This window comes from Podospora pseudopauciseta, chromosome 6 (assembly GCF_035222475.1).
Source record: "Podospora pseudopauciseta strain CBS 411.78 chromosome 6, whole genome shotgun sequence".
NCBI lineage: Eukaryota > Fungi > Ascomycota > Sordariomycetes > Sordariales > Podosporaceae > Podospora > Podospora pseudopauciseta.
In genome coordinates this window covers 1,898,306-1,922,738 of record NC_085895.1, presented here as the reverse complement: position 1 = coordinate 1,922,738, position 24,433 = coordinate 1,898,306, and the positions used below count along the sequence as shown (strand labels likewise).

The window sequence follows — 24,433 nt, the reverse complement described above, 5'->3', positions numbered from 1 at the left end:
ACCTGATTTACCCCCCCGCTCGCTGTTTATCCCCCCCTCAAGGAACATAAATCCTACTAAAACTACTCACCTCCCTCCTACAGCAAACACATTTGTCATAATTGTTCATCGCCAAGCTCACCCTGCAATCATCACAATACCCTAAACACCTACACGGCCACACAATAATCGTCCTCGGCGCGCACTGGCAAACCACACACTGCGGCCCTTCCGCCCCCAACCCCGCCCCCCCTTCCTTCCACGACTCCTGCCCCCCCCTCGCCTGCGCCTCCGACCGCCGAGTGAGAAGCAGTTGCTCAAGCTGTCTTTCCTCCTCTTCTGGACTCATCCTCTGCAACGGGTTGGCACAGTTAAGGTTGGTGAGCAAAATCTGCGCTCGCTGCCGCTGGAGCGCTTGCTTGTACTTGGAGCGCGTCATTATCGTGCCGGAGGATAAATGGGCGGCCAGGGTCTGGGCTTCGTCTCGGTCGGCGGCGGACTGGGGGTGCAAAAGTCGGGCGAGGGTGGTTGGGTCGATGGGGGTGTCCAACATGGGGGAGGGTTCCCTTGATCGCTGGAGGGCAGAGACGAGAGCGGAGGAGGTGAGCTCGATGCCGGGGTTTTGTTGCGTGGGTGTTCGCTGCCCGTCGTCAAGCCAGTCGTTGTTGTTGTCATTGTCAGTCTCCCAGCCAAAGTCACTCTCGACAGAGGTCTCCGTCGTGGAGATCATGCTTGTCGTGTCAAAGTCAGGGTCGTTGACATCGACCTCCTCGTTGCCGGCCGTGATCAAAGGGTGGGAGGGGACGTATTCCCCGCTGGTGTCCTTATTCCCCCACCAGCCATCCCGCAAGAAGTAGCTGTAGAGCTTGGTGTCGACTTCTGCCTCGTTGCGGTTGTCCATCCTGCTTCTGAGCAGCTCCTCCACATCAACCTGGTCGTCCCGCGGAATCGTAAAATAACCCCCATTGCCAGGAGAAAGAATATCAGCATACGACTCCCCATTCTGTCTCGACCTCCCCTTCTTATCCCGCCCGTCCGACTTCTTCGGCCGTTCAGACAACCCCCTCAGCCAACGCGGCGGGTTCCTCCAACCAACAAACCTGAGAAATTTGACCGTACACAATGCCCAAGTTACCACCACAAGACGCGAAATATGCATCATGTAATCAACCGCCATGAGCCACCTGGAACTCCTCTCCGCAGCCCCAACCCCATCCCTCTGCCTCCTGCCAGTGCCGTCCTTCTTGGAAACCTGCTGCGCCGACTTCTCCCTGGCATACCCATTGTTGACCCCCGGCTGCCCATTTTTAACCGGCACAAGTCCTATCGTGCCGACCGTATCAAACCGAGATCCAGGAACGCCTCCGATCCACTGCATCTTCAGGTCCTCAATCTCACGGAACCGGTCCTCTTCCAGCCAGGTATACCGCTTCAAGTTCACCTTGTGGTCCTCATTAAGATAAACCGCCTCGCTAGCCATGGTGATGGCACCAAAGCCAGCCCGGACCAGCGCGGTGTAAAAGTCCATATCCATCCTAATCCGGATCTCGGAAAGTGAAATGTTTGCCTGCATGTTGGCATGAGCACGGAGGAAGCGCTGCTTGAAGGTAAGCTGTTCCGTCTCGCCGCCGGTCCCAGCCTCGGGCACAGCGAGAGCGGAAAGTGTCAGGGCCACGAAGTAAATGACCGCACAGGAAATGATGCCAATCAAGATGAGAGTGTGAGGGATGATTCCGATGATGTACACCGTGGGATATCTCAACAGCCCCTGGCTGGTGGGATCGTCAACAGAAAAGTTGATGGTACTCCAAACCATGCACCCCATTGAGCAAAGCCCATAGAATCCGGTACTGATCAGACGGAATCTTGGCTGCAAGTTCAGCAATCCCAATATGTGACTAGTGACGTAGCTCATGGTTGAGATAAAAGTGACCAGCAATACTTCAGGGGGTGTGTTGACGCGCTTCATGATCATGGCACGTGTGAGGGCAATCTTGGTGCCCATGTTGGCATCCGCTGCTGCTTTAGAAACATTGGAGGCGAAAAGACCCCATCCGAGCTGGCTGCTGATAGCAGCATCAGCTTCTGCAAAAGCCAGAGACTGTTCAAAAAGCGTTGTGCCCGTCTCGGTACCCGTCGGGCGTCCCTGTACAGTGCACGAAAGCACCTCCATAAACTGGCCAAAGCAAAACGTCAGGAAAAGTGGCCATAATCGGGAGAGCGAGCCAACCAGCTCCGATTGTTCCTGATTATCCCATGGTACCATCCGGACAGAACGGCATGAATCCTCGTCGCTGGCACCGAACAGCAAAGTTGAGCTCAGTCCATGGAAAAAGCTGTTTGCTTCGGAGAACATAACGTCGAAGCTCTTGTTAGGATCGCCCCACCGCAACTGGGCGAAATCCGGAGAGGTCTGGCACTGAATGGACTGGAGAAGTCTGCGAGCCTGCCAGAGCAGGAGCAAGATGGTTGGGAGTCGAAGCAGCACCCGGATATGCCATGCAAGTCGTAAACGACGCCGAGTCGCGGCAAATATGTGCGTCCGGTTAAAGAGGATAGCCATCGCAATGCAAGTTATGGCCCATTTGCTTGTCGCGTAGCTCAAAACACTCCCAATTCCTCTCGCTCCCTCCATCGAGAAGCGGGATACCGAGGCGGTAGGATCTTCAGCAGCAGCAGAGGCGGCGGCGGCGGCAGTGGCGGAAGAGGATGCGACGTCGCTGAGTATGCTGGCTGTCGTGCTGCTGGTCGAGGACGAGAGTGCCGACGAAAAGACACCGGCATCGGTGGGATCGGCCATGGTTTGTTGTCCAAAGTTGTCAACCGCATCTGGAAACGAGATAAAAGAGCCCAGTTTCCCCAGCTTCATGACCATCCTTGGTCCTGCCAACACCAAGTCTTCCAGCGATGGCGCGAGCCTCGACATGTTCATACTCATCTTGAGATGCTGAGTTGTCCATAGTGTAAAATTATGCCACGCACTGGTGTTGTCGAAAGAGGGTGTGGCGGTTGCCATGACGGCTTGTGGTATCGTTTCGTCCATGGTAGGCTTATATCAAAGGACCTCGGACCGCCGGAAACGAGGTTAAAGAGTAGAATAGCGTACACAGCGTGTGTGTAAGCATGCGCCTGCTCACCGGGTCTCTTCGCGCATTTTTGGAGCAAAGATTACAAGATGGGAAGCCCCAAGAAGTTGAAAGAGAAGAAGTTGGGAAGTGTTGAAGAGGAAGGGAAATGACTTGTTGGTTCCTTGGTCGGAGTTGCCCAGTGTGTTGCTACACACCGTGACGCTGGTTCAGCGGGAGAAGCGGGATGCATGCGCCCTGAAGGTGGTTCTCCAGTGGGGCAGTCCCCGCGCCAGCTGCAAGGACGCTAGGACCATGTGTCTAGTGCCCACCAAGGCCCACTTTGTTTTGGCACTCTCTCCAATCTCCAACTTCATGTCTTGTCCTCCAATCATCAGAAAACCTTTCCGAGTTCAACCACAACATTCAACATTTTGTAAACAAATCAGCGGTTGCTGCCTGATCATAAACATCATCAACAAAGATAAAAAATGGCTTCAGGACAACAGCCAATCGCCACGTATGTGTCATTGCACTCCGACACATACAAGGCATCAGCCATCCCAGGTATCGCGTCGCATTGGAATCAACTAACACAATCCTCTATCGCATAGTGTCTACGTGCGCAACCTCGAAGAGCGCGTCAAGCCCGAACCGCTCAAGGAAGCCCTCATGGCCATCTTCTCCGAGTACGGCAATGTGATCGATATCGTTGTTAAGACCAACCTCAAGGCCAAGGGCCAGGCATTTGTTGTTTTCGACAAGCCCGAGTCCGCCCTCGCGGCTATTGAAGAAGTCCAGGGGTTCGAGTTGTTCGAGAAGCCCATGCAAGTCGCCCTTGCCCGCACTCGAAGCGATGCCACCGTTAAACAGACCGGCAACGAGGAGGAGTTTGATGCCCACAAGCGCCGGCGCATGGCAGAGAAGGGTATGCCCTCGTTAACATTTCTCCGTTTTGAACTTGGTTTTAACATGAATTATCAATAGACAAAAAGAAGGCGCTCGAAACAGCCGAAGAGCAAAAGCGCCTCAAGCGTCCTCTTCCAGGTGCCGAAACCGCCGTCAGTGGCCGCCCAACCAAGAACGCTCGTGGTGCCGGCCTCAAGTCCACCGGTGCTGGTGCCGCCGCTGTCGTACCCGACGAATACCTCCCACCCAACCGCATTCTCTTCGTTCAGAACCTCCCCGACGACTTTGGCAAGGACGAGCTCACTGGTATCTTCAGCCGCTTCGAAGGTTTCCGCGAAGTCCGTACTGTCCCTGGTCGCAGCGGGATTGCTTTCGTCGAGTACGACGCAGAAGCCGGGGCTATTACTGCCAAGGAGAATACTGCTGGCATGGCGTTGAAGAATGGCGAGAAGACGATGAAGGTCACGTACCAGCGCCAGTAAGCCGGGGGCTGGAATGAGGTACCACATATAAGTGGTTTGATAGGTAAAGTAGGATGTAATGCTCCGAATGGTACAGGTTTAACGTAATCGGCTCATTGATGCCTCAGCGAAGGGAATTAGAGATACCCAATGAAATAGAAACATGGAAACAAAGCAACTCCCGGATTGCGCCTATGCCTAATGAAACAACGTGCTGACCAATGACTCTAACCACACCCTTCCAACATGCGACAGTGACAACAACGCTCGATGGTCCAAACCCAACAACTCCCTTAGAAGATGACATCTTCATCCTCCTCCGCAGCCAACAGATCAGCTGGCGCGTCGTCCGCCGCGGCATTTGGCGCTTTGTTCTGCTCATCTGCAGCTGCAGCTTGCGCTTCTTTCCTAGCCTTCATCTCGGCATCTTGCTCGGCCGTGTCTCGCTGTTTCTTGCCGGCAACCTTCTTCAGTCTGTAAAACTCCTCTCTGTCCAGCTCGTCAAGCTCCGAGTTGATATCTGGGAAAGTCAGTACAGTCCATCTAAAACAGGGTGGAGTTCCACTTACACTTGATGGTATTCTCCGTCCTGGGAATAATGACATGCTCACTAGGCAAATGTTAGCACCCCAACCCATCCCATCCACTCTCAAAAATCTCAGGTCTGTCACTTACATGGCATTCACTCGCCTGTTCACCACCTTGATGACCTCGTCCAAAATCACGAACGCCGTCTGCAAACTCGCCAGCTCCACGAGCGCCTCCACCGCCCTCGCATACGTCTCGCGACACCGCTGCACCTGCTGACCTCCCTTGCCGAGACCCGTCATGGCAAAGTCGTTGTTCCCCTCGGTCTGGTAGCTCTCAAACGCGGGGAGGAGAACGCCCGAGACGTTTTCCTGCTTGGCGCGGATGCGGAAGCGGGCGGATTTGGCGGATTCCTGGATTTGGTACCCTATGTTGCCGCCGACGGCGTAGGTGACTTCGGCGAGGGAGAGGGAGGCGATTTGCATTACGCGGCCCATCTTGCGCTTGGCTTCATCGATGCGGCGGGTGATTTCGCGGAAGCGTCTGTGGGGGGGGGTGGGGGGGGACGGGGAGGTTAGGTATGGTTTCGGGGGGGCCTGGGAGGGGAATGGGGACGGGAGACTGACTTGGTGAGAGCTTCACTCTTTCTTTTGAGGAGACTGTGACCTGTTTCAGCGCCTTTGAGCTTTGCTTTCATGATACCCAGCGATTGCCGGGTGGGAAAGACGGCTTCGCGGTCCTGGATGGGGAAGGTTGGGTGGTTAGTTATCGTGATGTTGATATTGGGGAAACAGCGGGGTGTTTAGACCAACGTACTGCTGCGCCGGACATGATTGCGGGTGGTTATCGGGCAATTGGAGATTTCCAAGTGTTGTAGTGAAAGGTGCAGAAGTGATACAAAGAGATGTGATGGTGGTCTCTAGGGGTCAAGGGAAGATGCAGGGCTCGGCGAGATATGGCTGTTGTCATTCGCACAGCAGCTGGACAGAGAGGGATGGGCTGTGGGATCGTGAGGTGTGGAGCTTCTTGGAGCTTGTTGCGACAGCTGGGTGACGGAAGCCTTCCAGGTTGCTTACTGCCAACAGCACATGCCCTGGACCTGGAACGGGCCCGTGCTGATTACCTACGTAGTGCGGCGTCTCCCCGCTAATTAGTGCAACTATAATGACCTGGTCTGTGCTTTCTTTATGTGACCCTTCTCCCTCGAGCGCGCGCCCAATCGCCAGAATTGGAGAAGTTGGAAAAAAGCAGTGCCGAAACTCGTCAAACCACGCCGTCGTCGGATTGTTACTGTCTGCGCCAAACCTACCTCGTTGACAACACCTAGCAGTGATGTCGTGGCAACGGCGCGTCTAGGACTTTTCGTTTTACTTCTTCTGCTCTTCGGCTCTGCCGCGGAGGGCGCCCACCCCCCAATTGGCTCCTTACTGAAGACGATCGAGTCCCGCGATGGCGCTGGCACTCTCCTCTGGCCGCCAGCCTGATCTGGCGCTTGTGGTATGTTTTTCCGGCTCTGGGATTGCGGGAACATCAACGAATGCTAACATTTGCGCCCTTCAGTCCGATGATGATTACCCCTACGAGCAAGACATTCAACGAAACCCCGGCAGCACCAAGCCATGGCTCGCCTACATTGACTACAAGATTCAACATGGGACACTTCGCGAGCAAGCCTACGTCATGGAGAGGGCATGTATCCAATTGCCGCGCTCCTATAAGCTGTGGAAAATGGTACGTTATGCCTTGCAAGTTTTGATGCCGAGTCAGCATGTTCTAACCCTCAACCAGTATTTACGATTCCGAACGAAGCACGTCGCAAAGCTCAATGCCGCCATCTTCACCTCCGAATACCAAAAGGTCAATGCACTCTTTGAGCGGGCGCTGATCCTCCTCAACAAAATGCCGCGCATCTGGGAGATGTACCTCAAGTTCCTCATGCAGCAGCCCCTCGTCACCCTCACACGACACACCTTCGACCGCGCACTCCGAGCACTTCCGATTACACAACACAACAGGATATGGGCCTTGTACCGACCGTTCGCCAACTCGGCCGAGGGTTTGACGGCTGTCAAGATCTGGAGGCGCTACACACAGGTCCACCCGGAGGATGCCGAAGACTTTATCGAACTTTTGATTCAGAGCGAGCTGTACACCGAGGCAGTCAAGAGGTACATCGACATTCTCAACAACCCACGATTCCAGAGCAAGAACGGGAAGGGGCACTACGAGCTTTGGAGCGAGATGGTGGATCTGTTGGTGGAGCACGCTGTCGACATTGAAACGGGACACGAAACAGGCATTGACGTGGAACGGATCATTCGGAGCGGGATCGAACGGTTCGCGGACCAGCGCGGGAAACTGTGGTGCGGCCTGGCTACCTACTGGATTCGAAGGGGCAGCTTTGAGAGGGCAAGAGATGTTTTTGAGGAGGGCATCACAACAGTTATGACCGTCCGGGACTTTACGCTCATTTTTGACTCGTACACTGAGTTTGAGGAGTCTGTCATTGGGGCGCTGATGGAGATGGCCTCGGGGCGGGCGGAAAAAGGCGTGGTGGATGAGGTGGCTGATTTTGATCTGGATATCAGGATGATGCGGTTTGAACATCTGATGGACCGCCGACCGTTCCTCTTGAACGATGTGTTACTACGACAGAACCCCAACAATGTCACCGAGTGGGAGAAGAGAGTTGCTCTGTGGGGAGACAACAAGCAGGAGGTTGTACAGACTTATACGGATGCTATCGCTGCTATTCAGCCAAAGAAGGCCGTTGGCGCCTTCCATCAGTTGTGGGCTAACTATGCCAAATTCTACGAAAACGGAGGGGATATCCGGAGCGCGAGGACTATCATGGAAAAGGCGGTCAAGGTGCCCTTCAAGTCGGTAGCTGAGCTAGCCGACATGTGGATCGAGTGGGCAGAGATGGAACTCCGCAACGAGAACTTTGACGATGCCGTCCGGATCATGGCCAAAGCTGTCCAAGCTCCGAAGAGATCCAATGTCGACTACTTTGACGAGACATTATCTCCCCAACAGCGAGTACACAAGAGCTGGAAGCTGTGGTCGTTCTACGTCGACCTCGTCGAGAGCGTCAGCACCCTGGAGGAAACCAAGAAGATTTACGAAAGAATATTCGAGCTCCGCATCGCCACGCCCCAGACTGTGGTCAACTACGCCAACCTACTCGAGGAGCACAAGTACTTTGAAGAGTCTTTCAAGATCTACGAGCGCGGCCTTGATCTCTTCTCTTACCCCGTAGCCTTTGAGCTATGGAATCTCTACCTAACCAAGGCCGTCGACCGCAAGATCAGCATCGAGCGTCTGAGAGATCTCTTTGAACAAGCCGTTGAAGACTGCCCGGCCAAGTTCGCCAAGGTGATCTACCTCATGTACGGCAACCTGGAAGAGGAGCGCGGTCTAGCCCGGCACGCGATGCGCATTTATGAGCGGGCAACGCGTGCCGTGTCGGACGAGGACAGGGCGGACATGTTTAATTTCTATATTACCAAGTCGGCCTCTAATTTCGGTCTCCCATCCACGCGCCCTATTTACGAGCGCGCCATCGCCACCCTCCCCGACAACGAAGCAAAGGACATGTGCCTCAAATTCGCGGACATGGAAAAACGTCTTGGGGAAATCGACCGTGCAAGGGCCATCTACGGCCATGGATCCCAGTTTTGCGATCCCAGGACAAACCCGGGGTTTTGGCAAAAATGGGAGCAGTTTGAGGTGCAACATGGCAATGAGGACACGTTCAAGGAGATGCTGCGGATCAAGCGGTCGGTGCAGGCGCAGTACAACACCGATGTCAACTTTATTGCCTCGCAGGCGCTGGCGAGAGCACAGCAGGCCAAGAACGGCGAAGGAGGAGGAGAGGTTGATCAGGAGGTGGCGGACGCGATGGAGCAGCTGGAACGGCAGGCTCGTGCCCCGGCGGGATTTGTTGCGGCGAGCGAGGGGATCAAGGGGAGTGTGGTTGCTCCCAAGGTGGTCGAGGTGGCAAACCCGGATGCTATCGAGCTTGATGATATGGAATGAAATAACCTCTTTTTCTTTTTCTTCTTCTTGCTTTTAACCTGTATGTTATTTAGATTGCATTGGGTTGCCGACACATCAAAGCTGGGCGTTTTTTTCTTTTCTTGTTTCTTTTGTGGTCATCACTCTCGTATTTTCTCTCTCAAATATTTTCTCGTCATGTTATTTGTTTTTGGGGGGAAGGAGGACAAAACAAGGCAAAGTTACAAACAAAACCATTTCTTTTTGTCTTTTTACCTTGACAGATGTGTTATTTATTACTTACCTACCTACCAACCTCTTCTTTTCTCGACAGGATCTGGGATCTCATCGTGGAGGAAAACACAAGTTTGCACACACACAACACAGCATATTCATCTCTTTCAAAGGAAAAAAAAAATCATATTGCTAGGTATTCATCTCATTCTGCCCTCCCAATGTTCCATAATTCCCACGAAAACTCCAATCAACACCTGACAAACTTAAACCTCCCCCCTTAACACATCAGCAAGACATCTTCCCCCTTCTCACATCCTCCCTGTCCACCATCCGAATATCCCCATGCGCCATCTCCCACTGTTCATCCAACCCTGTTCTCTCCCCAGTCACTGCATTGTTGTTGCTATTCCCAAAAAGCCAAGAAGTACCCCCCACCAACGCCCCTTTTACCGTCTCCAACCCAACAAAAGAAGAAAATTCCTACTGTTTCTTTGTGGTTGTGGTTTGGTTGTAATTCGGCGTGCCAAACCCAGTGTAGCCTTTTTCGGCGTGGAGCTCGTGGAACTTGTGGGCGTAGTTGGAGTCGACGTGACCGTCGCGGGAGCCGGGGACGGCGTAGATTGATCCTTTGCGCTTTTGGAAGCGGGAGGGGGGGACTTTGGAGGCGTCTGGTAGAGAGAGATTGTTAGTAAACGGGAAAAAAGGGGGGGCAAGGGGATGGGAAAGGGGCTTACCCCACTCGTCGCTGTCGCGACGGTCGCGTCTTGGGGAGGTGGGAGATGGGGAGATGGGGAAGTTGGTTGTGGTTGGGGAGGTGTTGGAGGCTGTGGAGGGGTTGCGGGAGTCTAATTACGTGGGGAGGTGGTTAGCATTGGCTGATGATAAGGGGGGAGGGGAGGAGGACGTACCGGCCATTGTTGCGGTTGTGGTTTAGCGTAGGTGATTGTAGGTGTGACGTCGTTGTAGTATAAACTAAAGAATAGAGATATGTAGGTGGTTTGACCGATGTGGTTCAGGTTTGCTGTCTGATCAAAAAGGATGAATGATGTTTGGGAAGAAGATTTAAACAAGGTCTAGAACTTGGGAGATCCCGGAGTTGGTGAAAGGGGTCATTCGGGAAAGCGGGATGGGAAAGGGGTTATTATATCCCCTTCAAAGGGAAAGGAACGTTGGGATCGGATCGGAAGAGGAGGGAGGTACGACTACAACCTAGCTTTTCCAACCAGGTGGTCACCGAGTAAGGGTTGCTCCTGTTATCTCTCTGTTGCTATCCGAAATAGGAAGGGAGGAGACAAATGATGGAGTAATGTGGCTTCAGTTCACGGACACCCTGGGGTTACTTTGCCTCCCCTCCTCCTCAAGTGTGTGTGTGGTGGGAGGCTGCCCCTCATCTTCGTCCTTTGTTTGATGACATTAGCTTTCTGACGGAGGGACCTCTCATCCCATGCTTTCTTTTGCCCCGACCGTCGATCGTCTCACAAGGTTTGGGTCGGCATCACACGACCTGCGGGATTCTTTCTTGGGAAGAAGGGCTGACTTGCGAGCTGCTGTGTAAGTGTCAAAGGAAGGGCTTGTTGGAAAGTTTGGGAGAGGAGGCGGAGGGGAGGAAGGAGGCTGTGCAAAAACGCCATGCACGGGCAACCTGTCATTCATTGCCTTTGGACAGCGACTCACTAGTTGATCTTCAATCAGCTAAATTATTGCTCTTATTGAAGGGGCAAGCTACCTATGGTGTTGATTTGATCAGATGGTTGGCCTGACGTCATGGTTAGGTGGAAAGCTCCCCTCGGCGGGATTATGCATTTTGCGCTTGCTGCATGCTGCACCGGCACTGCGCTTCGTTTCATTGCTTGACCTGCAACTGCCATCACAGGTCCTACGTTTCGTGGAACAAGAGAAATCACCAGATTTCTTGCTACCTCTTACATACGAGATGTTGTACGAGATCCGGGTTACCTAGATTGGCATTGGGTTTGTCAACTCGATCTCGATATCTATCTCTTGAAACCTGTCGCGTGCTCCAACTACTGCATTGATGGCATAAGACGGGAGGCCTCCGTTATCTTAGCTTCATGTAGTTTTTTTTTTTGTTTTTTTAGCTAAGTAGCTGCTGTTCAACACTCCATGATGCAGGTTGACTGGAGCTAGGGAGCTCATGCTTTTGACTTTCTCCTGACCGTTCTGTGGTCGGCGGGGTTACAGCAACCACGTTGGACGCTTGGTAGATGCAACAACGGCTGGGCGATAATGGAGAGCCTTGACACACCATCGGGTGAATCAGGGTAGTCGCTGTGGAAATATGAAGGTCTCTTTTCTTTGGTCCTCATCGAGCTCTGTTCTGGGAGGATATTCCGGACGGTCTGACTCAGGCTGTTTGTGCGAGGCCATATATCAAAAGGAAAAAAGAAATATCGCGCACGTTGTATCATGGATGGTGGTGTGAATGGATGGATGGATGGATGGATAGGAGTGAGGGAAACACAACAGGAAGAAAAGACGTGTAAGTGGAAAGCTTTCATTGGATCATTGCGAAAGCCACCACGAGACAAGCGTACCGGGTTGGTTACCCGCCGTTTCGTCGGAGAAAAAAGCAATGTAGGACCTCGAGAATGCCGTCTTTCTCGTAGAAAGTCGGATGATGGACAAGTGGCATTCGAGAAAAGGATACCAGATGAGCCCCATGGTGAGACTTTGTGTTGGGTTGGGTTGCAAGACCATGCCGACTTCGCGATTCGATCTAGAAAACTTGGCTTGAGCAACCACGAGAACTGCATTAATGGGCCTGCTGAGCTGAACAGGATGGACATGGGTGAGAAACAAAAAAAGAAGCAATAACGCAAAAGTAGGACAGCCAACAGGCCTGTGCAAGAGAGAGAGAGAGAAGCAAAAGCAGAAGGTCGTGCCCGGGTTCGAACCGGGGTTACTGGAAGGAATGTGACTTGAACAAGTCAAAATCCAGAGTGATAACCACTACACTACACAACCTTTGATTTGTTGGTAGGAACAAGGCGGAATTTTGGATTTATGTGGCTTGTGCGTGCTTGGCACCCCCTTTTTTGCCGCCGATATCACTCCAGGGTTAGGGTGTAAGGTACAAAGTCCCTCTTCCTGATGAGATGCTCATGACATTGTGTGTGGCTCTAAAAGGTCTCAATTCCTCGCCTTCTATCTAGAATATGTACTAAAAGCGTAACAGCATCAAATCCGTCCTCTCCGTCGACCCCATACATCTCCTTAAGTCGACTTCTTGTGTAAGATACCAGCACCGGCCTGTTGATCACAACAAATTAGTCAAGCCCTCACACATGGAATCTAAATGAAACATACCTGGTGACTGGGGAAGATCAGAGTATCAGCAATAACAACATTCTCCCTTCTGCCAGCAACAAATACAACCACCTCGGCAATGTCATCTGGCGTCAACGGCTCGCAGCCCGCATAGACAGCGTCCGCCTTGGCCTTGTCACCGTAGAATCTGACAACAGAGAACTCAGTCTCAACCTGACCGGGGTCAATCTCCATGACCCTAATGCGAGTAGCGATAAGCTCCTTGCGCAAAGCATCGGTGAAGCTGCGAACGGCCGCCTTGGTAGCGCAGTAGATGCTGCCACCGGGGTATGGCTCACGGCCAGCGATGCTGCCAACGTTGATGATGTCGCCAGCACCACCCTCAGGCCGCTTCTTGAAGATGGGGAGAATAGCCTGTGTCATGTTGATCAGACCAGTAACGTTGGTATTGAACATGATGTTGATATCTTCCTCGGCAATCTCGGGTGCCCGGGCGAGACCTTTGACGAGACCCCTATATCTTGTTCAGTATGAACCATGAAGAAAAAAAGGATGAGATCCAAGACATACGCATTGTTCACCAAAACATTAATATCCCTAAACTCCTCCGGCAGTTTCCCGACAAAAGTCTTGACCTCCTCGGGGTTGCTCACATCAAGCTGAACAGGCAACACCTTGACCCCCTCACCTACCTCGGCAACAATATCCGCCGCGATCTGCTTCAGCGTATCAATCCTCCTCGCGGTAAGAACAAGCTTCAGGTTCTTTGGAGCAGTACGAGCAAACTCAAAAGCGGTGCTCCTTCCGATGCCGGAACTAGCACCGGTAATGACCACCGTTTTGCCCTCGAGGCGCTTAGCAACAGCGGAGGACATTGTTCTTGTGATTGATGGCGGGGTGAAGAGCGGGGCAAGGATGAGCCGAGCGTTTGATTTTGTCGAAGTTTTGAAAAGTTGAGAAAATGATTTATACCTCAGTCTTGCGGCGGCAGGCAACAACATGTTATTGAGGAGACTGACAGTTATTATTAGGGGGTCCCGTCACCGGAGAGAACAAAACACGGGGGTCAGTGGGAGGGTGTTTGCTGACGCCATAGCTGCAGCTATCCACTCTGCCGGGCCGGCCCCGCATTCGACAATGCCGGCGATAAGGGGAGCTACCCCCGGTGCCCCCGCGCCCCGCGGCTCACCCCGCAGTTTGACGTTGACAAGGGCGCGGAAAAGCAGTTGCGCCATAGGCCCTATTATTGAGTAACGAGATATTGGTAAGAGTTTGGGGTTTCTTTGGGGTAGTCATTCTTGGTTTGTTTCAGCCTCAGCTACACCTCGAGCTCATAGTTAGTTGTGAGAAGTCTACGCTCTTTGGCTACGTGGCGAAAAGGGCGGGTTGGTTGTCTGAAGTTGTGAGTAAGGCAGGTAAGGTCGCCATGGGGAGAAAGGAGGAAAACAGGACAATGGGGTGAGATTTGTCCCTTTACTAACTGGTAGTCTGTTTTGATGGGTAGGTAGTTTGAGAAGAGATGTTGTCGTCGATGGAGATTGTGATGACCTGGGAAGATGCCTAGCAGTCCAAAGCGGGAAATGCTTCCTTTCAGAGCACCACAAGACAACCCCAAGACATGTCAGGGTGGTGATCTTCAATTTCCAGGCCTTGGCAACACCTATATTCGATCTCTTGTGTCGCCCGAGAAACTTGTCGTTCAATCTGGATAATTCCTTCGACACAACCCTCCCCAAACATCACGGGACTTCAATGACGACCCTCACCCATGGGGCGCAGCCCTTACATATATATGGCAGCTCTTAAAGACGGCCCATCATCAAGTCGGCTGCCATGTAGGTAATTGACCATCACATCAACACTAGTTAGTAACAATGAGACTCGCCGCCCTCCTCCACACATCTCTTTTTGCTCTTGCCCTCGCCGCTCCAGCCCAGAAACTTACCAAACGCTGCCGCGTCTCGCGCGATGTTATGGCATGCTGGGTCGCCTGGGATCTTTCAGAATGCGTCGCCTACATTCCGCTGAATGTAACTTACGAGTTCGATGACGCCAACAAGAAAGTTATCATCCGAGGGCTTTGCGAGAGCTGCTCACAGGCACTCGCGCTCGAGCGCGCGGCCAGCTGGGACGAATACTCAAAGTGGTCTTCGAGCTTTGGCGAGGTTCAAGACCTTGGAAACGGGACCTTTGTCATCACTGATATAGGGAAGGACTACTTCGATCTCTTTAGGGGTATGGAGCCGACGCCGTGGGGGCGTACTTCGTGCTATTCGTTGGATGAGTATGAGTGGGATTACGAATAAGGTAGGGAGGGGATGAGGATGGATGGGGAATGGAAGCTGGTGGGAAGGGGGGTCATTGGATGGTGGGCCTGTTAATCTGTTGATCGTCGACATTTGTGGTTTGTCCTCAAGAGCGTCTAAATGCTTTTGGTTGGAGTTGCTGCGTAATATAGGAGAACTGTCAGTTTAATATCGCCTAATATCCAGGTATCCAGCATTCAGTACTCCTCCATTCAAGAGAAGTCATTGTCCTCAAGGAGAGAAGGGCCTCTCAAACCTTGACCTGGTTCTTTTCCCTCAACATCCCCATTGCGACCTGCAAATGCAATGTGCCCTTCGCACCTGTCTCCAGCTCCTCGACGCCTCCCCACTTCTCTTCGAGCTCCCTGAGCTGGTTACGCAACTCGAACCGCTTGAGGAAGCGCAACACGGCGGCGACAGCACTGTCGAGAGCCCCAACGATCCAGGCATGGTGGGCGCTCGATGCCTCACCAACAATGTGGAACTTGCTGTCAGCCGCCGGGCGCGTCAAGTACGAGTACAGGTTGCTAAACTGGCCCGGCCCAAACAATGCAAAGGCACCGGCCGTATTCGGGTCCTGCGGCCACGAATAGGCGTGGTGGACGCCGGTGAAAGCAGCTCGAATCTTGTCGTATGATATAGTTTCAGGAGGGCGAGGTTGCGGAGGATGAGCTCGACAAGTTCCTCCTCACCGGCGGGGGATGCGCGGTTGTTGACGAGAGAGCCTACACGGGTGGCGTCCTGTGCCCAAGTGTATGAGGCCAGCAGCACGGCGGGGTTTTCCTTGCCGTCGTGAAGGTTGTAGGATGGGTAGACGCATGTTCGCAGCGGCAGATCGGTGCTGGCAACCCCGCCTTCGGTGATGCCACAGTCGACAATCCACCAGGGGTACGAGAACTTGAGAGCCACCTTGACCGATTCGTCGTAGTGCAGGGCGCGAATGGCGTCCTTCTGCGAGGGATGGAGCTGGAGGCTGCGCAAGTCCATGCGGCCGAGGCAGCCGAGGGTTGTGGTGCTGAACACGGTGCTGTATCCCGTGCGGACTTCGGTTTCACCGGCACATTTGACAGACATGTTGCCGTCGTCATGTGAGGTCCAGTTGATGGAGATGACTTCGACACGCTTACCTGTCTCAACCTTGGTGCTGAGACTGGCTTGCATGGCGTCGGTGAGGAGTGATGTGCCGCCCTCGATGCAGAACCACTCGACATCGCGCGTTGGGTTCTCAAAGTCGAACGAGTTCATTACACTCTCGGAAAAGGCCTGGTCGAAGAGGTTGGTTGAGGTCCCTTGGGTTTCCATCCACTGGATGGCAAAGAAGTCATACTTGGGCAGCGTTCCGTCTGGGCCGCCTCGTCTTAGGAACTCGCGGGTGCTGTAGTCGTCAACCGTCATCAGATTGTCGAACCCCTTGTCGAAATCCTTGGCAAGTTCGTCTTTGTATGGTCCGAAAGCATCATTGAGAAGCTTGTCAACATTGTCGACAACATCATCGGGGACGCCGCCACCGTTTCTTCTGCTCACATGATAGGGGTCAATGACGCCGTGAGCGAAGAAACGGTCATTGAAGAGCTTGGGGTTTGCTGGGCCATCCAGGTAGTATGGGATCAAGGGCATCTTGGTGAGTTCGAACAGGTCGAAGGTGCGTTGCATGGTGGGAATCTTGGGGTATCGCATGGCGCCAGTCGTAGTAATCGTGTGGTTCCTCGCTGAAGCGGTACGTATAACAACGTCCGCCCAAACGGTTCGGGTTAGCCTCGAGGATACCATAACTAATCTTCAAGCTGTCGAGGAGCATCGCGATGTAGAGGCCCGCGACACCGGCGCCTACAATGCAGACTTTGTGAGCTGGCAGGGTAAAGTCGCCAGCGCCATCGCCATCGTGGAAATGACGATGGCCCTCGTCGTGTTCAAGACTTATATCATGAGGCAGGTTGTCCCAGGTGAAAGGTCCTTCTGTGCTGGAGATTGGAAGCCAACCTGCCAGACCGCCCTCTGGGTGACCACCTCTGAATGACTCCTTCTCCTGAAGGGCGTTGAGTTCCGCCGCAAGCTTGATGCGGATGAGCCGCTGAGCCCAGCGAGCCTTGATGCTAGTCGTAGTGGTGGTGCTCATGGCGGTTCACTTTGGGCAGGGAGCAAACAGAGAATAAGCAGAGAGATGTACACATGGAAACAGAAAGTCGGGCTGCTACTCTCCATTCACCCAGTTATAAACCTGGATGGAATCCACTGGTTCTCACAAAACGTCATTGCCGCTTCTGCCACAACAAGAATCATAATGACTGCGCTTTCAGCTAGCCACTGTCAGAAAACAACACTGAAACAGCTATGCCACATTTTTGTGAGAAAGTACATTCCACATGGTATTGGTTGCCCTCAGTTATCACCGCATGGAATTAAGCAGCCAAGGTCTATAAAGCCCAAAATATTTGTCAATTTGACGTAGGGCATCAAACTCGACATGGTTGGGCAGCTTTGAAGCTGCAAGCCCGAAAGTCTAGAACCACAAGTATGGTCTGAGATGAGGCGAGCGGAGAACAACTCCGACAGAGAGGTGCAGAAACTCGGGTCCTAGTGAATGCAGGGCTCAAAATGCTCACAGGAAGGCCAAGATGTCCTTATATTTGTTGAGCCGAACCTGTTCATTTTCATCCCATTCATACATCCCTCACACAAACAGCCTTGGCGACTTCAGCAAACTATTCATTAACATGCTCACGGAAGTCTTTGACGTCGTCGTGGTGGGAGGCGGCCCAGTCGGGCTCGCCGCCGCGTACGAGGGGGCAAAATAGGTGCGAGCGTCATCGTACTGGAGCAGAACAACTTTTTCAATCAAGCTGGAAGCTCGAATGATCTCGCCCGCATGCCCCGTACCATATACACGGAGGACTCCATGGCCGACCTCGCAAAGGACGCCATGAAACTTTGGGACAAACTCGAGAAGGACTCGGGCTCGTCTCTCCGCTGGATGAGCGGCTTGCTCAACTTTGGAGACAAGAACTTTGGTGGTGACAGCCCTGAAGGGACTCTAATGGGTCCGGTGCCCAATTTAGAGCGGCTTGGGATGTCTTACCCAGAATGAAAGAGTTCATGATCTTCAACATCCATAGTACTGAACACTAGAAGCCCTTTGTTCTCAGTAACGGCCAAGGATATCGAAGAGCGCTACCCCTTCAAAAATCTGCCCCCTGAATGGATCGGTCTCTTCGCCCCCGACAACGGCGTCATCAACGTCCAGCTTCTCTTGCGCAGCCTTCTCAGCCTAGCCAAAGATTACGGCGCCGAGGCCAAACAGCACACCCGCGTCGAGCGCATCATTCCCTCCACCACCGACAAGACCATCTGGGAGGTCCACGCCATCCGTCACGACACTGACCCGGCACTTTTCAAAGCCAAGATCGTCATTGCCTCTGGCGCCTACGTCAACCACGTCCTACGACCCAGCTTCGGCATCTCCCTCGATCTCGACATCTGGGAAATGGTCGCCTCATACTTCAACACCACCCCCGGACTCAACAGCACCATCTTCCCTAGCATGTGGTTCCAATTCGCCCCCAACAAACACCGGCGATCCCAGCTCTTCTACGGATTCCCCACCGTCCCCTGAGGCCCCCCTAACGTCACTCACATCGCCGTCGACACAGCCACCCGCTACATCAAGGACCCCAGTGAACGTCTGACCAATGTCGTGAACCCGGCTGACATCCGGGACACGCAGGAGTTTATCAAGAAGCACGTTATCGGTGTTAATACTACCGTACCGGCTTTTACGCTGAGCTGTTTGCAGACTAATGTCTTTGACAATATGTTTGTACTTGATTACCTGCCAAAGGAGTATCTAGCAGGAGGAGCTGAAAAAAGCGTTGTGGTTTTCACCGCGGGTTGGGCCATGAAGTTTGTTCCTTTGCTTGGCAAGGCGTTGGCTGAGATGGCGCTGGATAGGAAGTCAGACTATGCGCGGAAGGAGTTTGAGATTACGAGGAAGGATAAGAAGGGAAAGGGGATTATCAAGCGGGTTGTTCGAGGGAAAAGAGGGGGTCATTCGAGGATGATGGTGGAGCTGGATGTTGATGATGAGGTGGAAGGAGAAAGCGCTTTTACTTATGAGGAGCAGGCTTCGGGTCTTCGATCAGGGGGTGTCAAAATGTCGGTTATAGGGAATATATACGTGGATTTGTCAATGTCAGACTCCAAACAACCCAGGCCATTTCAAGCACTCCGTTACCATCCGTGACATCCATCTCCGTCTCAGTCGGCTTGCATCGTGTCACTCTGTGACGATGCTTGTCTTCGAAAAACAGGCAACATGAGTACCCGGCTCTCATTGACCAATGAGCACTCTATACCCAGTCCCATAGCTTCACTTGCAGCTCATTTATTTGCCCTCGACGGAGCGAGTCGCCCTGGAAGCCCCGTGTCTTGAACCAGCCCACCACATCACGGCAGACAGCAACGGAACTCCCAAACCGACACCAATCCCAACCCCAAGTCTCATCTTTCGCTTCTCATCCGCACGAACATCCGCCTCCTCCTCGCGGATGTTCCTCACCAGCTGATGAGCCCAGCCCGACTGGACACTGAACTGATCGGTGTAAACCTCCGGGAAGCCGGAACCGGGCTGGCTGAGGCGGATGGTGTTGGCCATACCACTCGCCGAAGACGCGGCCTCCCCGGCGGACATGTTAGGCGCGTGCCGCGTGGGGAAGTCCTTTAGGATGGTGAACGGATCAAAAGTGAAGGATCCATCAGTGCTCGAGGTTGTCACGTCTAGATGGAACAAAGTTAGCCAAATGTTTTTGTTCCATACAAGAGGGTGAAGGATCACGCACTGGTACTCCACATAACAGGAAGCTCACGAGCCGACTTCTCCTCCTCGCTCTGAAAGGGGCTCCCATCAAACAGCCATTCGATCAAAACATCAGTATCCCGCTTGGCCTGACGCCAGCGAATCTCGTACTCGACATGGTGATAAAGCACAGCGTACGACGCCGCGGTGCTGGACGGGATCAACGCGGACGCGCCCTCTGGGTAGGAGCACGACTGTCCATTCTTGTCACACCAAACAAAAGAAGACAGGCAGATTCCTTGGTCGTTGCAGGTTGTGTCTGTGGCAGGATCAAAGGCCACCGAGGCCGACGACAAGGCCGCCAGAACGAGAAGTTTGGGGGAAAGCATTAAATTTTTTTCCTGTTGCCCACAGGTGAGGGAGATGGGCAGATGCGACTCACGAAGTTTTTGTTCAGGGACGTGTTATTACACTTATTTGACTCAGCCCTACCGCCAAGAAAGGGTCCTCGTCACGAAAAAGGACCCTGCATCAACGTTAGACTGACTGTTTTCTGTGCTTTGGGACTCACCGAGCCTGAATGCTACGCTCCGGGTTATGCTCCTCCTCCCCGTTAACTTGGCAAAGCGGACACCCACTCGGCCAACACGTTTTGTTTCTTCATCAACCAGCTGCGAGCGAACGCATTGCCCGCTGGGGCGGCTCCGGCGGGTAGGCGGGTCGTGTGATCAACGTTGTAGATCTTAGCTAAAGTGAAAGCCATGACAAGAAGAAACTCAACGAATGCGGAGGCACAAAAGTAAGCACTTGTCTTGTCAGCCTTGCATCAGGGGTCCAGTCGCTGTGGAGCATTTGTGTAAGCGACAGATCTTTACTGCGTATAAATCCACTCAGCATTTGCTGTTATGGGACATCGTGCCTTGGCTTGTAGTGTTGTAGGATCTCTGATACGCCGCCGCTAAGGGTTTGTTCCATGGGACATGATTGGACAGTTGCTAAAATCAGGGAATATCATTGGTCAGGTATACCAAAATCTGAGACTGTCTGACCTCCGCCAACTAGGCCTCTGAAGGCCGGATACGCCGAGCCGGCTCGAGTTGTCTGAGCTTTTGTTGCAGTTGAGGCAGGCGGTGGTCCATGAGTTCCACTTCATATTGTCTTGGCCAACAAAGACTTCACAAGTTCTTCACGAGTTTCCAGATTAAGCAGTATCAAAACCGTTGATCGCATCGACCTGATGTAGGATGGGGAAAGATGCCATTGAAATTCGGAGAGGTATTCGAATTAATGGCGGTCCGGCTTTTTTAGAGTTGTGAGAGGGGTGTATAATCAAGTGTGAATACTTGGCTGACTTACATAACTTCAACGTTCATGCATTAGGTATGGACTAGGTGTATGTCAATCAGTGGGGTAAAACCCTCCCAACCATGGATTTGGAATACCTTACCGAGCACGATTCGTGGATGCAGGGAAAATCAATAGTCTAAAGGGGAACGCCCAACAGCAGGCTTGGCTAACTTGATGCTAACTTGAAGAGTACATCCGGCCGAAGACCGCGTTGACCAGCCCTCCTGTTTGGTTGGCATACGCCCATGGCGGTTTGGTCAAAGCAAACGATGAATGTCGGTGCTGGTTCAGGTAAATGTCGACACCCTCGGCGTATTGCATCGATGAAGTATCTCTTTTTGTGAAGATGTGCTATGAGATCAATGCCTTTCACCCAAGGGCAAAGCAGAGTCTACTTTGCAAGGTACTTTACCTAAAGGCCCTGCCTTGGGATAAGGCAAAATAAAACAAAGACCCAGGCTTTCGGTCAGGGTTTAGGAGGGCCAAGAGTATCCTCTACTCCTCAGTAAGCGCTGGGTATGCATGTTGGGTCTGTCGACATGACATTCCTACACTAGCCACGCTTGATCACAATCCTGCCAGTTGATAGACCCGAAGATTCTATCTCTGCCTCTCGTATAGCTTCCCAAACAAGAAAATGCTGCGAATTCAGAGTCGTCCTGGGACTAGGGTTGGGATTTCTATGGCCATGAACATCTCGAGAAGAGGACGAAGCCTTGACTGCGCCGCAGCAAGCACCAACTTGTATGACAAGGTCTTGCAGTTGTCAAGGATGAGAGAGACGTAGGCAGCAAGACGAAACTGTATATAAAGGAGGCTCAAGACGTCTCAAGGTGGTTCGAATTGATCAGCACCCAGCAGCTTGCCCTTCAAGAACTCTCAACTTCAACCCACCGACCATCACATCCTCTCCTGTTCATCATGGCTACCGCTTTTGGAGTCTTCTCGGGAATCCTCACCGTTCTGGGGTTCATCCAATCCAACATCCCGGACAGGCCCAACCAGTATGAGACCAAGTTCCGCATCCACGTCGGTCTTGATGGTCCGAGAGGCCTCTCGAACGCCGGTGGTGATGCGCCCGATATCCGTGTCTGGAATGAGGCCGGCCAGTTCATCGGTGCCAAGTATGACCCTGGCAAGATCAACCACGGCTCCTTCAAGGACGTGACGGTCCAGCTGTCCCAGCCCCATCAGCCCACGTACGCCCTGTTCACGGGCAACGACGATGCGATCTGCATCGCGTACATCACCAACAGCTGGGCCGACGGGTCCAAGTACGGCTGGGTTGGTAACTGGGCGGACAGCTCGTCCTGCAACCAGGACTGGTAAGAGATACTCTTTGTCGTCTGCGAGCAATAGGACCAGTGCCTAACAAACTCATAGGTATTATTCCAACATCGTCCAGAGCGGCAAGACCCTCAACTGCGCCTGGATCGATCGCAATGGCGACAGGCCCAAGACAGCCTTCCAGACTCATATTCATGAGTTTGCTGATGAATCTCGGAACAGAGGCAAGAACGTCGGCTAGTAAGTTCACTATCCCCACCCCTCCTCACCCCCTAAATCACATCTAACCTCAAATCTAGCTACTGCGCCAGCAACCCCTCTCTCAAGTGGTACACCAACTGGGAGCCCAACACCATCTCTTACTGGGTCACCCCCCGCAAGAGAGGCCTCGCCGGTCGCAGCAGCGAGCCCCAGCAGGGCATCGCCGTTGGTCCCGTGAAGCCCGGAAGCGAGGAGCGTGAGAAGCTCGCCGGCTCCCGCCCTGCCTTCAACGAGACCCGTCTTGTCCGCTCTTCCCGCCCTGAGCACAGCGCCGTCACCCTCTGCGGAAGCGACAGCTCCAGGGGGCCCGATCTCGTCTCTCTGCACGAGGGTAAGTTCTGCGACATGTCTACCCGTGAGGTTCTTCCTCTTTGCGGCCCAAGTGTCACCGGTGATTGCTTCGACGACACCGTCAAGACGCTCAAGGTTCGCAGCGGTGCCATTGTTGGCCGTGAGGTCGAGGTTGAGAAGGACTACACCGAGGTTTTGGACTGGGGCTTTTAGATGAATTCGAGATAATGGGTATGAAGAAGTGCTATAAGCCGAGAGCGATCTCGAGAGTGCTGATTTACAGGAAGCTTGTTTTGCGTCTCAGAGCTATCTTCTGCATCTTTGTTTTCTTTCACTGTAGCTAGAAGCCAGTTGTTGAGTCGAGCAGGGTCTAGGCGTGGAAGTGGCAGGAGTATATATAATTGCCAACTTCACCACTGATATTTGATCACATGTCCATGTTTCTGTTTGTGGGGAATTGCCCAAGTATATTTCAAGCTGTATACGCAGTAGGTAAGCCAGTTAAGTGTAACATCTCTCCAATGGGATACCAGCAAAGTCAACAAACATCCTTCTTGAATAAGAGTTGAGACGAACAACATGTTCGAAGCGGTCAGCTTGTTGGCGAACGTGGCTGAGGAGCTCTGTAAGTTGTATAGCATATGCGTCCTGCTTTAGGATACTCTTGAAAAGCGTTCCTGGATAGCATTTAGTTTCAGCAATGCGGAAGAGAATGGAGAGAGGGAATGTGTACTCACTGATGGCTTTCTCTCTATACCACAAAACAATGTGATGCAGTGCTGCTATTATCGCAGAATAAAGGTCCGCACTTGCTTGATGGAGGTCCTTGGAGCGTTTGAAGATCCCCAACACCAGATGTGTGCTTTTTAACAGAATCGGAATTTCCGCCAGAGCATCACAAACATCCGAATTGAGTTCGTGCAAGCGTGCAGCAGCCTGAGAATGAAAGACATCAGTACGTCGCGGAAGATTAAGGCTACCTAATCAGATCACCAGGAAATACAAACCCCAAGGATAAACTTCAATCCTCCGCACAGAACAGATAGGTATTCGGACTGAGACGGTAGCAAGCTGGCCCAGGCATCGAAAGCCTTTGCATTTCGCCCGAAGCTGCAAAGACCCTTTCGAATCTTGTTCCACATTCCAGAAGCCTCCGAATACGTGTCTGCAGCCCGCTGGGCCTCTTCCAAGACATCTTGCCAAGTAAACGAAGGCTTGGTGGTGATTCCTGAACCGAATTTTGGTCCTGATGTTAGCTTCTCATAATCAGCGATTGCTAATTGAAACCGCAGCTCTTCTTGTGTGGCATCTCGGTATATCTCTTCACTACTTCCATGTCAATAACACCATTGGGTGAGTCTTAAGATTGGGTCATGGACCTACAGAGAGATGCCGCAGTCATTTTCGCCTGCCACCATGGCAACGGACGTTGGGCTCTGGTTTCCATCTTCGCTCGCACCTACAGCTGTATGACACGATACTCGGAGTTCAGTGCCTGTGGCTTTCAGGAATGTTGATTCTGCCTCAGATTTGTCCCGCACCTTGGCAAGCGCAGGGTGAATGTCACGACGGAGTCTTTTGCGAACATAGCTGTCCACTAGAGTTCCTAAACCTCGATTAGTGTTCGGCGCTTTTGTCGACATGATACCTGCAACTTCAAGGGAGAAGCTTGTAATGACTGAGTCGCAA

The 24,433-nt window shown here is 52.7% G+C and overlaps 12 protein-coding genes and 1 non-coding gene across 13 annotated transcripts; 5 read left to right on the top strand and 8 right to left on the bottom strand.

Moving 5' to 3' along the window:
• Positions 1-37: 37 nt before the first annotated feature.
• On the bottom strand, positions 38-3,022 carry QC763_602160 (uncharacterized protein; the record flags this gene model as incomplete). The annotated part of the gene is made up of 1 exon (XM_062914066.1): positions 38-3,022. The coding sequence occupies one exon, from the start codon at positions 3,020-3,022 to the stop codon at positions 38-40; it is 2,985 nt and encodes a 994-aa protein (XP_062762871.1).
• Positions 3,023-3,379: 357 nt separating this feature from the next.
• On the bottom strand, positions 3,380-6,007 carry VMA8 (H(+)-transporting V1 sector ATPase subunit D). Its single transcript, XM_062914068.1, has 5 exons — positions 5,759-6,007; positions 5,569-5,681; positions 5,090-5,485; positions 4,984-5,024; positions 3,380-4,934 (listed from the first exon to the last, which is right to left on the bottom strand). The coding sequence occupies exons 1-5, from the start codon at positions 5,771-5,773 to the stop codon at positions 4,708-4,710; spliced, it is 792 nt and encodes a 263-aa protein (XP_062762869.1). The 5' UTR covers positions 5,774-6,007; the 3' UTR covers positions 3,380-4,707.
• Positions 3,429-4,611, top strand: QC763_602170 (uncharacterized protein). Its single transcript, XM_062914067.1, has 3 exons — positions 3,429-3,564; positions 3,659-3,972; positions 4,032-4,611. The coding sequence occupies exons 1-3, from the start codon at positions 3,536-3,538 to the stop codon at positions 4,433-4,435; spliced, it is 747 nt and encodes a 248-aa protein (XP_062762870.1). The 5' UTR covers positions 3,429-3,535; the 3' UTR covers positions 4,436-4,611.
• A 150-nt stretch (positions 6,008-6,157) lies between the features above and the next one.
• Positions 6,158-9,345, top strand: SYF1 (pre-mRNA-splicing factor syf1). Its single transcript, XM_062914069.1, has 3 exons — positions 6,158-6,439; positions 6,503-6,673; positions 6,731-9,345. The coding sequence occupies exons 1-3, from the start codon at positions 6,392-6,394 to the stop codon at positions 8,978-8,980; spliced, it is 2,469 nt and encodes an 822-aa protein (XP_062762868.1). The 5' UTR covers positions 6,158-6,391; the 3' UTR covers positions 8,981-9,345.
• On the bottom strand, positions 8,494-10,090 carry QC763_602200 (uncharacterized protein; the record flags this gene model as incomplete). The annotated part of the gene is made up of 3 exons (XM_062914070.1): positions 8,494-9,843; positions 9,910-10,020; positions 10,084-10,090. The coding sequence occupies 3 exons, from the start codon at positions 10,088-10,090 to the stop codon at positions 9,656-9,658; spliced, it is 306 nt and encodes a 101-aa protein (XP_062762867.1). The 3' UTR covers positions 8,494-9,655.
• Positions 10,091-10,489: 399 nt separating this feature from the next.
• Positions 10,490-10,941, bottom strand: QC763_0093070 (uncharacterized protein; the record flags this gene model as incomplete). Its single annotated transcript, XM_062906269.1, has 3 exons — positions 10,490-10,573; positions 10,655-10,719; positions 10,902-10,941. The coding sequence occupies 3 exons, from the start codon at positions 10,939-10,941 to the stop codon at positions 10,490-10,492; spliced, it is 189 nt and encodes a 62-aa protein (XP_062762866.1).
• A 1,128-nt stretch (positions 10,942-12,069) lies between these two features.
• On the bottom strand, positions 12,070-12,160 carry QC763_0093060. Its single transcript has one exon. It is a non-coding gene; the product is annotated as a tRNA-Gln (tRNA).
• Positions 12,161-12,273: 113 nt separating this feature from the next.
• Positions 12,274-13,996, bottom strand: QC763_602210 (uncharacterized protein). The gene is made up of 3 exons (XM_062914071.1): positions 13,034-13,996; positions 12,503-12,977; positions 12,274-12,445 (listed from the first exon to the last, which is right to left on the bottom strand). The coding sequence occupies exons 1-3, from the start codon at positions 13,462-13,464 to the stop codon at positions 12,410-12,412; spliced, it is 942 nt and encodes a 313-aa protein (XP_062762865.1). The 5' UTR covers positions 13,465-13,996; the 3' UTR covers positions 12,274-12,409.
• A 341-nt stretch (positions 13,997-14,337) lies between these two features.
• On the top strand, positions 14,338-14,769 carry QC763_602220 (uncharacterized protein; the record flags this gene model as incomplete). The annotated part of the gene is made up of 1 exon (XM_062914072.1): positions 14,338-14,769. The coding sequence occupies one exon, from the start codon at positions 14,338-14,340 to the stop codon at positions 14,767-14,769; it is 432 nt and encodes a 143-aa protein (XP_062762864.1).
• A 2,866-nt stretch (positions 14,770-17,635) lies between these two features.
• Positions 17,636-19,006, top strand: QC763_602240 (uncharacterized protein; the record flags this gene model as incomplete). The annotated part of the gene is made up of 3 exons (XM_062914073.1): positions 17,636-17,807; positions 17,913-18,370; positions 18,434-19,006. The coding sequence occupies 3 exons, from the start codon at positions 17,636-17,638 to the stop codon at positions 19,004-19,006; spliced, it is 1,203 nt and encodes a 400-aa protein (XP_062762863.1).
• QC763_602250 (uncharacterized protein) lies at positions 18,971-20,009 on the bottom strand. Its single transcript, XM_062914074.1, has 2 exons — positions 19,602-20,009; positions 18,971-19,539 (listed from the first exon to the last, which is right to left on the bottom strand). Exons 1-2 carry the CDS (start codon positions 19,945-19,947, stop codon positions 19,148-19,150), a joined length of 738 nt encoding a protein of 245 aa, XP_062762862.1. The 5' UTR covers positions 19,948-20,009; the 3' UTR covers positions 18,971-19,147.
• A 1,817-nt stretch (positions 20,010-21,826) lies between these two features.
• On the top strand, positions 21,827-22,957 carry QC763_602260 (uncharacterized protein; the record flags this gene model as incomplete). The annotated part of the gene is made up of 3 exons (XM_062914075.1): positions 21,827-22,230; positions 22,289-22,432; positions 22,492-22,957. The coding sequence occupies 3 exons, from the start codon at positions 21,827-21,829 to the stop codon at positions 22,955-22,957; spliced, it is 1,014 nt and encodes a 337-aa protein (XP_062762861.1).
• A 288-nt stretch (positions 22,958-23,245) lies between these two features.
• On the bottom strand, positions 23,246-24,387 carry QC763_602270 (uncharacterized protein; the record flags this gene model as incomplete). The annotated part of the gene is made up of 4 exons (XM_062914076.1): positions 23,246-23,421; positions 23,482-23,680; positions 23,752-24,070; positions 24,128-24,387. The coding sequence occupies 4 exons, from the start codon at positions 24,385-24,387 to the stop codon at positions 23,246-23,248; spliced, it is 954 nt and encodes a 317-aa protein (XP_062762860.1).
• Between the last annotated feature and the right edge of the window lie 46 nt (positions 24,388-24,433).